Below are 12,770 nucleotides of genomic sequence, written 5' to 3' on the forward strand. Positions count from 1 at the left end.
ATGATTGTGGACTAATGCACTGAAACAGGAAGTTTAAAGGCGGGCCAGCACTCAGCCCTCTGCAGGTGGATGATGGTTAAGAGCTCAGATAACAGGAAGCAGTCCAGTAAAATATGTAAAGCAGGTCGTCGTTCCTGCTGTGTGATAAATGATTACGAGCAGCTGGCACAGGACTCAGGACTCCAGACTGACTCCACTTAGGCACTCTTTGTAACGTCACTCTGAGGCAGGCTTCACCTTCATCGCGTCAAGGACAACGGGGGACTGTGGTAAAGAGGGGAAGAAGAGAGTCCAGGCGGGATGGAGTGGATGGAGAAAAGTTTCAGGAGGGATTTGTGCCAAAAGATCAAAGGAAAGGTTTACAAGACAGTGGTGAGAGCAGCTATGTTGTATGGTTTGGAGACAGTGGGACGGACAAATAGACAGGAGACAGAACAGGAAGTGGCAGAGCTGAAGATATTAAGGTTCTCTTTGGGAGTGAAGAGAATGGACAGGATTAGGAATGAGGTCATCAGAGGTTCAGCACAGGTTGAACGACTGGGAGATAAAGTTAGAGAGGCCAGACTGAGATGGTTTGGACATGTGCAGAGGAGGGACAGTCTTGGTAAAAGGATGTTAGAGATGCAGCTGCCAGGAAAAAGACAAAGAGGAAGCAGTTAGAGAGGACATGGAGGACGTTGGAGTGAGGACAGAGTTAGACGGAGGAGGATGACTCGCTGTGGTGACCCCTGAAAAAGGAACAGCTGAAAGGAAAAGATCTTCATCAGATCAGGGGTTGAGTGTGTGTCTGCATGTTGATGGACCGAAGAGCTGAAGTGAGCATCTCGTCTTTATGTGAGAGAGGGATTTTTGTCTTTACTGTCAACTCGGGCTGCAGGTACTGAATATTGAAGTTACTAAGTACTCTATCAAATAATCCATAGTATAGCCAAGCATTCAGATATATTGTAAAGGTACTATTTTATTGGTTCCCAGCCTTTATTTGTCTGCAAACCCCCAATTATTACCTGCAGTAAGTTATTTATCATCGCCCTCCGGCCTCCACGTTTGCCTGTGTCCTTTTTGTCTTATCTTGTTAGCGAAATATCTGATGAGCCACTTGGCAGATTTGAATGAAAATAATTGACCTTTTTGGAGTCAACCCAATTCAATATGGACGCCCCAGCTGTCAGCCATGTCAACCCATCTGGCTCCTGTGTCCCCCTGTCCAGGGATGGGATGTTTGAGCATATTTCTGATTTCTGATCTGTTTCATATTTTATTATAACAAGAACAACAGCTGTGTGGAGCTGAACGGGAGAACTACCGCACCTGAAACTGAATGTTTCGGCTGCATCTTTTTCCCCTAACAATCCAAAACTTTGAATCACTTTGAATCACTTTGAAGGCAGGTGAGCTCCTCTCCACAGCTTCCCTCGAATCAGAATCCTGTCGGCGTGGGTAAAGCAGGACTCATTTTCCTCTCGCAGCTCGTTGGAGATCCACACAGAGATACGGACCTGTCCATCTGCCGTGCGATGCAGCCTCATGGCTGACATTTCTCTGACTCTTCACTCCGGTTTGTGCAGGATGCCTCATCCGGACTCGTCGCAGAGACTGATTGGGTCCACAGGGAGTCGTGTTCGGCTCCAAGCCCTTCTCCGCACAGTTTGTTGTTGTTGTTCTGTGGGAAGATAATTTGGATGACGAGCAGCAGTTCTCAGACTTCCTATAATGAGGACCACTTCGGCAAATATTAAACTCTTCATGTTCTACCTTTTATAGCAGACATTAACAAACAGCATAGAAGCTCATCTCTGAGGGAAACAAGCAAAATGGCCGAACCTTTCAACTCAAAATGATGGATTAGCTCGTTCTTTAAGTTTGAATTAGTTGGTGCCAAGATTTCTTGAATACCTCCAGAAGGATTCTGAGTTCCCCTCTGAGTTTCAGAACCATGACTATAGAGTATTTAGTGTTTTGTATGTTTATTATGGTCTCTCTTTCCGGTCTTCCTCCTCTGGACAGAAGCATGTCGTAATAACACCAGTCCATGTGGAACACAGTCAGCCCGGAGCGGTACGCAGTCATGTAAATGAAACAGGTTTTTGCCTCGAGGATTTTTTGTAACAAACACAACTGCAAGAGGGGACATGGAAATACCTTCTGTCGATCTGGACAAGTTTAAAAAAAAGCAATGTACTGACTTCCATTTTGGTATGTGAATGCGTAAGTAACGTTGCAATCGATAAATTGGGTTGTCATGTCAAAAACCAAGATGGCCACCACTGTATACATAAGAACGGCCACCCCATTTATTTGAGGGAACTCCACTTGTAACCATCTGCCACCCTCTGGCTCCACAATTGAGCCTGGTGGTGGATAAAATGGCTCCCTCTGCTCGCCAGTTGACGTCACTCTGCGCCGCCTCGAGCAGTGAGTTATCACCTCAGTAATTAAATGTATTCTCCCTCCAAATCTTTATCAGCAAAGCTGGAATGGTAGACTTAATCCCTTGTGAAGAACTTTCTCTAAACTCAGTTTCAGTCGATCTGAAAGCCTCCAACATGAGCAGCCTGTCTGAGTGTCTCTTGGAATCAGACAGTATTAACACTACAGGACGTGTGTTTGTATGTCCTGTTCAATTCCAGCCAATCAGAACACTCATCTCAAACTAACAGCCTTCACTATCAGTGAAGGGGGACATCTGCGTAGCGCTCGTTAGAATCGAGGTGTTGAAGTGACTCGATGAATCGTTCGTACCCGCGTCTGCTCAGTGAGCAGCCTCATTTTTCACTTTCTGCTCCCTTTGTGCTTTCGAGCTGTTGGCTCGTTCTTTGAAACACAGCATCGTTTAGATCAGGGGTGTCAAACCCAATGACGCAAAATTAAAAATTTGGTCCTAGCTGGGGGCCAATCACAATCAATATTTATTAAAAATTGCATAAATTAACCGTGGTTTTAGATGTATTATTTCAAATCATTCATATAGAAATATCAATGACCTTTTCCCAGTTACAGATTATACAGAATTTAGAGCAAACAAACTTTAATGAACACAGACAAATAGATCAAACTTCAAAAAGCACATCATTAGCAGTCATTTCTTACGCCTCACTCAGCTTTTAAATAAATTTTTTAACATTAAAACAGATTTTTTTAAAAGCCATCAACAAAAACCTGATCATACAAAAATTAAAACTATATATTGTTGGCTTCTAAGTCACTGTCAAGAGAAAACTTCACTAATTAGGCTCAGTTTTTTAAAGAAAAATAAGAATCAGAGGCTCGATCTGTCCCAGACTAGAGGGCCGGATGAAATGTTACAGAGGGCCGGATCTGGCCCGCGGGCCTAGAGTTTGACACGTGTGGTATAGATGCTTTTGCAACACAACAATCCTAAACAAAAAAAAAAAGGAATCTAAGGACAACGTGTTGGGCCGCAGCGACAGTACAAAGTCGTGAACAACGGCAACTCTGAACTCAAATATTCATGGATTCAGAGAAGAAAAACACCACACGGGTCCATTAAGAGAAACACGAGTCCAGCTTGGCAAGAATTTACTCCATCTTATTTGGATTCGGTAGAAATACTCCGGTAATAAAATATAACTTACAGAAAGAAAGACAGAAACTGGTGTTTTATTGTAAAAGAATATATTATATATTATATATATATATATATATATATATTTTTTTTTTTTTTCTTACCTCCGCCAAGGATATCACTCAGCTGCACATGCATGTGAAGAGAGACAAACGGATACTTTTGGTAATATAGTGTGTAGAAATGAAAAAATAACATTTAAATGTTTACAAGGAAAACTGGGACAGCTTTGTCACTGATAGGAGGGAGGACAGGCGGCAACATTAATCTTATTAAAACCACCATAATTAAATACAAACAGGCCTCTGAGAAGGTTTTATATTCACTTATCTCTTGTTAAATCAGCACTTTTAACATAAAAAAGTTGGACTGGACAGAGTTCAAGGATTGTTTTAAAGCTGTTCACGCTAAAATCTGACTTTTCTTTCACCCAGATCTGGGTTTTATAGCTTTTCTCAGTGTTTTTTATCCACACACACTCATGCAGCGCTCCTATTATACATGTAACCCTTAGATTTAGCTCCATCACACATCTGTAGCTGAATCGGGGGCATCATTATCTATAAGATGCAGCCTGTCTGCTCGCGCTCCATCGTGAGGCTTTTAGAGGCTCGGAGGTGGGTTTTTAAATGGCGAGAGCTTTTAACGCAGCCGAAACATGAAATTAGGACCTATAGTGTTTGTCGCCACGCGTGGAAACGCATCATCATAAATTACACGCCGGATGACAACATTAACACGCCGAGCGGCGCAGACAGGAAGTGGCTTCCGTCGGAGGCAAAAAGCAGCGCTCGGAGGCGCAAACTTGGTTTGTTTTTTCTGAATTAAACAGAGTGTAGGCGGCAGAAAGATGAACCTAACGTATCCTACGACTGCGTTTCCCTCCCGCTGCTGAAAGGAAAAACATTCTTCTGTCCTAACGAGAGCTCAGATTGGATTAATATGTTTCTGTACTGCTGTGAAAGCTGACCTCTGCCTCTGATCTAAACTAAGTGGCCTTTCAGAGTGAAGGGCATCAGGTTTTTATGCTGTGCTGAGAAGGCAACGAGCAAACAGATACACTGATATATCGTATTTTCTGCTCTATGGAACGCACTGGATTATAAGACACTGTCAGTGAACTTTTGTCACATATAAAGCGCACCAGACTATAAGGCGCATCGTTGTGCACCTCCTAATTTTTGTAACTTCGCGTGCCGCACTCCGTTCACATCGGATGATTTCGGTGCTCTAGCGGAGCTGGTTCGCCCGTATAACTGAGCCTTAATGCTGCGAGCGGCGCAGCTTTGTAGTTTAACCAAAGTTGTGCTAAAGCATCACGACTTCTTACATATATAAGGCACTCCGGATTATAAGGAGCACTGTCGTTTTTTTGAGAAAACTGAACAGTTAAAAGGAGACTAAAGATTTTAGCTTCAAAAAACCAAAAATCCTGAAGTCTTTGTTTTGCTGATGTGAGAAGATTTTAGCAGATTGGTAAGTAAGTGAGGATATATATATATATATATGTGTGTGTGTGTGTGTAAAAATGGAGCAGGATTTGCTTAACGTAGTAAAGACCAAAAAAAACCAAAACATTCTTCTCACTGTTTAGATTTTGTAAGGAGCGTATTGATGGAGCAGTGTGAGCGTCTTTGTCTGCAGGTTTGTGTTTCTGCGCCTGAATCCCTCCCTCCCCCGTCGTCGGCGTTATTCTCACCGCTGATTGTTGTTCGATTCCAAAACCACTCTTCGGCGACTGAAAAGATGAGTTTCTCGATAATTTTTGCTCCATGAAGCTCGTTCTCTTCTTTTTGATCGGGTCGGGGGGGGGGAGTAGAAAAGAAAAGCGCTGCTGAGGTTTCATTAATTTGATTATTTAAAAAAAAGAAAAAAAAATCACATAGAATTCAGAGGAATTTACAAGATTTGATTACAAAATGGCTGCTGCCTTTATTTCTTTTTTTTCTCCTGTGTGTTCACATGTGGCGGTTTCAAGCGCGGCGACATTCGGGCGCTTTAAGCGCCAGCAGCTCAAAAGGCGCCGTTTTTTTTGTTTTTTTTTAGCCTAACTGAGTCCGAGTCTGTTGTCGTCCTGCAGGTGAGCGTCCCTTCAAGTGCAGCCAGTGCGACAAGGCCTTCAACCAGAAGAGCGCCCTGCAGGTGCACATGGTGAAGCACACGGGGAAGAAGCCCTTCAAGTGCGAGGTGTGCAGCATCAGCTTCACGCAGAAGAGCAACATGAAACACCACATGAAGAGGTCCCACGGCTACGGTGAGCAGCAACACGAACACTCGGAACTGCTCGGAACAACAGTCTGATTCTGAATGTGTGTCCGTCACGCTCCTGGTTTTCACATCATTCAGCCTCCGATGCGTCGAAGATTAGAAGTGTCCGATCCGCAGATCTTCGTGTTAAAGTTTCGCTCTCCTGTCTCCTTTGTTCCCTGCGTCCTCCATCTTGAATGTTCTGTAACATGACAGAGCAGGATTGTCTCTTCTAGTAAGAGTTCATTTCTTACCCCCTCCTGACAAAGTCACAGTTACGGTTAAGGTCCTGAATGCCCTTTTGGTTAATCCATATTCACGTTAATATTATTATTATTATTGAGTCCATGCAGGTGTTTCGCCCCGGAACCCGACGGGGGCTGAGATCTCGGTTCTGTTTGAAAAAGAAAACTTCAGGAAATCTTCCACTCAGCTCCTCGGAGCTGACGCAGTGTTTGGACAGCTGTAGCTCTGCAGTGTCGCAGGTAATAAGGCCCAGACTCCTCGAGGATTAGACCGCAGCTTTTACAGCTACGCCGCTCATCCAGGTACTGGCGGCGGCAGCTGGTGGTGATATCTGTAGGCTGGGCTGACAGATGTATCATAAAACGCTGCCGTTTGGATTCCAACAACAGAAGCATCCAATCTGAAATAAAGCAAACCTGCTATAAATTGACATTATGTTCTTTTTCATCACAAAGACGACCTTAAAACAAACCAGCACCAAAACCCAAGCTCACACAGAGCCTCTGTCAATCGTCCAATACTGCATTCCCTTCATTAAAAGTTTAAGCTATAATCATTTCAGAGGATTTTTTCCAGTCAGACAGCTTTGAATAACACTGCACCACACTCCTTGACACAACTACTGATCACACTGATAAGAGAAAATCAAACAAGACATGCAATATTAGAAAGTGCTTCTTCTTTTTTTTTTTTTTTTTAATGTATCCAATCTTATTTAAAGAGAACTTCTGGGATCCAAAAATGTTAATAACCTCCTCATTAAAGATCTGTTAGCTACACTCGCTGTTAGCCAGTGCAGTAGCTGCTGTGATGATCCTACGATGCCTGACAGGAGCTTCCATGTTGTCCAGAGGCAGGTGATTGGCCCGTAGTTGGAAGGAATTGTCTTTCGTGGGTCCCTTCCATCAGCAGCTGGTTCATTTGTCCCGCTCGGCGTTCGTGGAGAGCGGGACGGTTTCAGTTTCAGCCAGTAGGTGCGGATCATGTCAGGCAGCTTTCAGCTATCAGCCTGTTTTCATCAGAGTAGATCTGTTTCCGGTACCCAAAGCTCGCCCTTATTGTCTGAGAAAGGAAGCTGTCGCTGTTGCGAAGCGTCGTGTGGCGCGTGTCTGTACCGAGAGCAGTTAAAACAGCAGAGAAAAGAAAGACGAAAAGAGACATTTAGTTATTTTCTTAGTTCACTAACACGCTGAAGGAAAGTGGAATGTCCTTGGTGCTGGATAAAGTCCTCATGAGGGAGGAGGGAAGTCCTGGTGAAAACATTTTGCGACATCAGAAGAACAAAGAACGGAGCTCAGAGAGATAAGCAGAGGGTCTCCTATATGTATGTTCAGATGTCCCAAAGGGTTTGGAAGGAAAAGAAAAGCAGAAATCCTTTAAATAGATGAAACAGAATTAGAGCTGTGTGTGTGAACCACATCAGCTCTTGTTCACAAAAAGAGCTTTTAAAGAAGAAAAGCAGCTTTCCCTCTGGGAGGATCTTAAGGAGCTGCTTTGTTTCATCTGGCGTCGTGTGTTTTCAGTCTGGGTCGAATTCAAAGAAGCCCAGAGATTACCGAAGTGCTCCGAAACGAGCCATCTGCACGGCGAGGTGCAGCCCGTCCAACGGGGATGAAAGTGGGACGAGGAGGGGGAAAAAAAAAAAAACCCGGGGGTCGTTGTTGAGCGGCCTGCTAGGAGCCTCCGTGTTGGATTCCTTAATGGGAAGAATCAGAAACTGACAGCCGATGGAGAAGACGTCCGTCCGCCGCGGAGCGGAGAGCTGTTCAGCTCTGAAAAAGGAGTCCAGCTGTGCTGAGAGATGCACGAATCTCAGCGAGAGCGCCAAAACTCAGGCCGAGGTAATCGCCTCGGGACGGAGCGGCGGGAAAAAAACCTGCAGGAGAAACACAGAATAAATCAGGGGATTTCAGAGAAAATCGAGGGCAGAAATCATTCGTGGGTTAGACAGATGACTCTGTTTTGTTGTGAAGGAGGTCCTGAGATTATTAAGGAGCTGTACGCCCACAGACACACTAACATTGGCTCGGGCCACTTCTTGGTTTGTTTGCCCTCCACATGTCTATTTTTATTTTTTTTATTCCCTCCCCACCGTATTTTGTTGGGGAGGACACTGTGCACGCCTCGCGTGGATACGCCAACAGCTCTTTGTTGGCGCCAAAAATACTATTTATCGCCCGTCAAACTGTTATCTTTGGCATTTGTTGTGATGGGAGCTAAGAGAAAACAACAACAACATTCTCCTGAACTTGGTCAGGTAATGTACCTGGACTAGATTGCGCTACAAAAAACAACGAAAAAGCAGCTGACGTTCGAAGAGAAACCTTTCAGTTGTTCTCGCCCGCCGCCGTTTGCAGCTCAGATTGTAACATATTAGCACTCGAAGCTAGTCTTACTGCCACATCAAGCAAACTGTAGCTCACTATCTGAGTTGGCTAATGTCGATTGGCTGTGACGGCCATTTTGAATGACTAAATCGACTAATTAGCCAACTTGTAGGCGCACATCTGATGATTACTTTCGATGAGTTTTATTAAAATCCACATTTTGCTCTCAGACAGACAGGCTTGATGCCGACAGCTGGTGTCAGAGATCATCTTGTGTAAAGCGTGTGTTGAGGGTGGTGCTCGGCTACCGCCACAGCAAATTTCAGCGTAATATCTGTAAAATCACAGAGTCGTAGACGTTTTTTTGTTTTGCGGAGGCGGCCATCCTAAATGCAATCGACTCCAGAAGTTAACCAGTGGTAGACGGGCACCCAGTGATTTTTTTTCAAAGTTTAATTCAATCAGTCCAGCGGATTATTACAGACAAACGCACACAAACAAAAAAATGGGGGGGGGGGGAACAAAAACATGTCGGCGTGCGGTGATAAAAGCGTGACATTCTGTCTCCTTGAAAACGAGTACAGTGAAATGACGACTCAGCGCTTTTCCACAGCCCCGGTTTATGTGCTGTACCTTTAAAGTCTGCTCAGTATTTCACTGTTGAGTTGATGTAACGCCAAACCTCACCATCAGATTGCTCCTTTAACTAAATGCAGATGATTTGTTGATCATTTATCGTTATCTGTCGTTGGAATCACGGTCTCCTGCTCCCCGACAGATCTGAGTCGGAGGAGTTGCGGATAATGAAGTGACTCCCACTGGGAGGTTTAATTTAGCGCGGCGCCTGCAGCGGGAACCTCCCAACCCGAGTCCAAATTGTCTTTTTATGCAGAGTTTTGTTAAGTTCAACGGTCCAAGCCCGCATTAGCAGCTCACCATGAGCAGCGTGTCCTCCTGCGTGCTTGTAGCTCGCAGTGAGGACACGCTTTCTGTTTTTAGAGGGGAAAAAGGGAGGGATAAAGGAAGATTGTGTAATATTAAAACAAATGTTGTAGCGAGGAGAGGGAGATTGCTTTTTGACGGATGGTTTCATTTGAGCGACGGCCTCGGGCAGGTTGAATGCAGAATGAGAGCCTCCCGCCGCCGCCGCCGCCGCCGCTTCGTTAATGGGCTCCTCCTCCTGGTTCACCGGAGCAGCCGCTCACTCTCTCCTTCCGCCTCCAGGTCAGATCCAAGACGTGCCCCTGGGCCAGGAGGAGCCGGCACCGGAGCTCGACCTGGAGGTGGTTCCCGAATCCAGCGGAGACTGGCACAACGTTTTCCCCTGACCCCGGGGAGGTTCACAGCTGAACGTAGAACTTTGTTCTCCTCTATAACCCGTGCGTCTTTCAGAGGGATGTCCCCCTCTGCTGCTGCTGACCCTGTTCTGTCAGAAAGACTCCTCTCTCCTCAGTGCGGACGGAACAACCGGGATGTGTTCGTGCCGTCCGTGTTTCGTCACTTTCGGTTTGTTAAAAGTTCCAGTAAACGCCTCCAGACCTCCTGGCGAAGGTTAGAGGTGGACCTTCAGGACCCTCTTGTCCCGTTTGGACCGGCACCAGCGGCTCGTCTGCTGCAGGTCTTTTTTGTAAATATTGTAGCTAGAATGCATCTATTTTCTGAAGAGTCATTAGCACACAGATCGTTTTGGATATTTGTAATTTTTAGATAAAAATATTGCTTTTGAAGCAATAATCACGATGATATGCAGGCGCTTTTTTTTTGTTGTTGTTGCAGTTGTATTTTCTATTGGTTGTAATAAATTAAGATTAAAAAACTTTTTTTTTTTTTTACCAGTTCAGTCTGTCATCTTAATTTGTCACCTCCGCCGAGGAGGTTCTGCTTTCATGTGGCGCCGGTTTGTTTGTCTGTTCTTACTTCAAAACTAATGACCAGATTTGGATCAGTTTTCAGGAACAATGGATTCAGCGCCACGTCAGAATGTCAGACTGCCCAGCTGGACGCCTCGTGAGTCAAGGATGATCCCTATTGATTTCAAGGTCACGGTCACAGGTGGTGCCCCTGTCGAGTTGGTCGGTTTGTTGATTTGTTCGCAAAATTACTAACAAACAGGCTTGGGTGACACTTTCAGGAAATGTTGGTGCTCTCACAAAAATCAATGGATTAAATTCCGGTGGCTTATTCTTTTTTTTTTTTTTTTTTTTTTTTTTTTTTTGCAGTTAAAATATGAACCAACTATTAAATCTGCCAGTTATAAACACCTCTGCTATGGAAAGTAAATCATTAGTGTTCATAAACGAAGTAAGTCGAGTGAATTGAAACCGAAGCCACTAGAAGAAAATACCAACAACTCTATCAGTTCTAGCTTCACGTCCGGTCATAAAAACTGGACGCAAAATGTAAAAGTTTTCACTCAGCAAACAAAGACCAACTCAAACACAACAAAAGCTCGAGGTTTGCTCAAATAATGAGCAACGGCACACTGAGCGTCTGGGAGGTCTCTGCTGTGGAGACTTGAGATCCAGCCAGAGTCCAAAGTTCATCAATCAGTTTCTAACTTCTTCCACGTTTGAAACGAGGGCTGCTCGCAGAGTTTATGGACTTTAAAACCATCTCAACATGAAATCAGTTCTTCAGCAGGAGGTTAATTAATTATTAGCCCACATTTGTTTTTGCTTTTTTTTGTGAAACTGGCCCTTCATCTGGCTAGTTCAGATGTTTTTTAAGTGGGGATTTTGTGAAAAACTTACGAACAGTTAATAACCTACCTGTTGTCAATCTGTTTGGAGAAACAGATTAATTCTGTCCGTATTGACAAGCTAATGGCTAGTCTGAGAGGGGCTAAGGCTAATGTAGATTGCTGCCATCTAAAAACAAACAAAACAAAAAAACCAAAGAACTCCAATCTCCAATACTTAAGCGGTTGGTGTGAATGCTGTTTTATAAACCTTTACATCACCATGAAGTTTACATTAAACAGTTTCTATATTTTCTAATGAAGCTGCTATATTTGAATATTTCTGCTGGAATTACTGTATAGTTTGAAAATAACCAGAATATTTAGCTTTCACATGAACCACTGTGACATTTTTGAGGTTAGAGTTGTTTGAAGATGACAGCAACCCACTTATATTACATTATTATATATTATTATTCAAACAGAGCCAGCAGGGTGATCAGGTAGGACATCAATGTCCGTCTGCTGCAGCCGGGGAGGCTTGGCGTGAGTAACGATTCCCTAAATGAGTCATGCGTTGTGTGTCTCCGTGAAAGAAAATATGTCACACTTTGGCTTTTGCTGGGATCCGACCCAGAAATACCACTTCCTGTCCCTGTTTTTATTTTGGATTTGTTTTGTTCTTTGTCCTGATGATGCATCGTTTGCTGCCGCTCGCGTCATCCTAGGTAAGGGGGGGGGGAAAGAAACACGCTCACACTGCAGAGGGTAGGGTAGATTTATAGTTTTTATTACTTTTTTTGTTTCTTTTACTCTCAGTTAAGTGGCTGATCAGGTTTTGTTACACTTACAGTAATGAGGAGGTGGTTTACATTCATCCTCAGGATCCATTCAGAGAAAAACAACAGGAAGAACTCACGACGCCGGAGCAAACAGACGCTAGAAGAGGTGAATGCCACACACACACACACACGTGCGCTTTTGGAGGATGGATGGAGCTGTTCTACTTTATAACCTTGGTGTTTTTGAACACAAAACTTCATAATGAGTCGTTACAGTTAGTTCTGAAGAGCACCTTTTTGAAATGTTGTTTTTTCTTTTCTTTTCTTTATTATTCACTGGAAAGACATGCGGCGTGTCGTTTCTCGGCGACCAGGAGTGAGAGGCACTTGTCGAGCGAGGACGTCCGGTGAAACAAAACTGACAATCCCGCGTGCCGAGCGTTAAAGGAAAACTACGACGACGAGGCGTTAAGTACAGGTCTGAGGCTTGACATCCTGCTGCAGTGTTATTTGAAGAGGAAGAAAAGACTTGTTTTTGTTTAGCGTTAGGCTAACGGGCAGCTCAAGGTCTGATGGGGGGGACAGACGGGACAGGACACTTGAGTACAACTCGGACACAGGAGGGAAACAGAAACACGTTGCGACCACAAGTGTCTCTAATGACGACGTGAGACGAGTTTAATCTGTCGTTAAACGGCTCAAACTCTGCCGGGCGTTTGGGAGGACGGAGAACGGGACGGACTGAGTGACGCGGACAGTGAGACAGGGACAGAAAAAGCACTTGAAGCAGGCCCGGTCCTCTCGTACGGACCTTTGGCTGCTCCCAGGCCCGCTTTCGGGTTAGCCGAATCTATTTAGAAAAGCCACAACACAGAACAGAAAGTCAAACTGCACAGAAAGGCGGG

The 12,770-nt window shown here is 44.4% G+C and overlaps 1 protein-coding gene and 1 long non-coding RNA gene across 5 annotated transcripts in view; one reads left to right on the forward strand and one right to left on the reverse strand.

Moving 5' to 3' along the window:
- The window catches only part of LOC108232242 (zinc finger protein 236), a 79,523-nt gene extending 69,035 nt beyond the window's left edge, over positions 1-10,488 (forward strand). For 3 of the 4 annotated variants that reach the window (XM_017409872.3, XM_037980276.1, XM_037980278.1), the window contains exons 31-32: positions 5,667-5,840; positions 9,631-10,488. In XM_017409872.3, coding sequence (XP_017265361.1) covers positions 5,667-5,840; positions 9,631-9,734 — 278 coding nt within the window. In that variant the 3' untranslated portion in view covers positions 9,735-10,488. Of the gene's footprint in view, positions 1-5,230; positions 5,476-5,666; positions 5,841-9,630 lie in introns of those variants that run through there. The other variant, XM_037980277.1, reaches the window with a different exon arrangement.
- Positions 5,362-7,949, reverse strand: LOC119617785. Its single transcript, XR_005234196.1, has 2 exons — positions 6,832-7,949; positions 5,362-6,479 (listed from the first exon to the last, which is right to left on the reverse strand). It is a non-coding gene; the product is annotated as an uncharacterized LOC119617785 (long non-coding RNA).
- Positions 10,489-12,770: the final 2,282 nt, after the last annotated feature.

The sequence above is a fragment of the Kryptolebias marmoratus genome, linkage group LG16 (genome assembly GCF_001649575.2).
Source record: "Kryptolebias marmoratus isolate JLee-2015 linkage group LG16, ASM164957v2, whole genome shotgun sequence".
Taxonomy (NCBI): domain Eukaryota; kingdom Metazoa; phylum Chordata; class Actinopteri; order Cyprinodontiformes; family Rivulidae; genus Kryptolebias; species Kryptolebias marmoratus.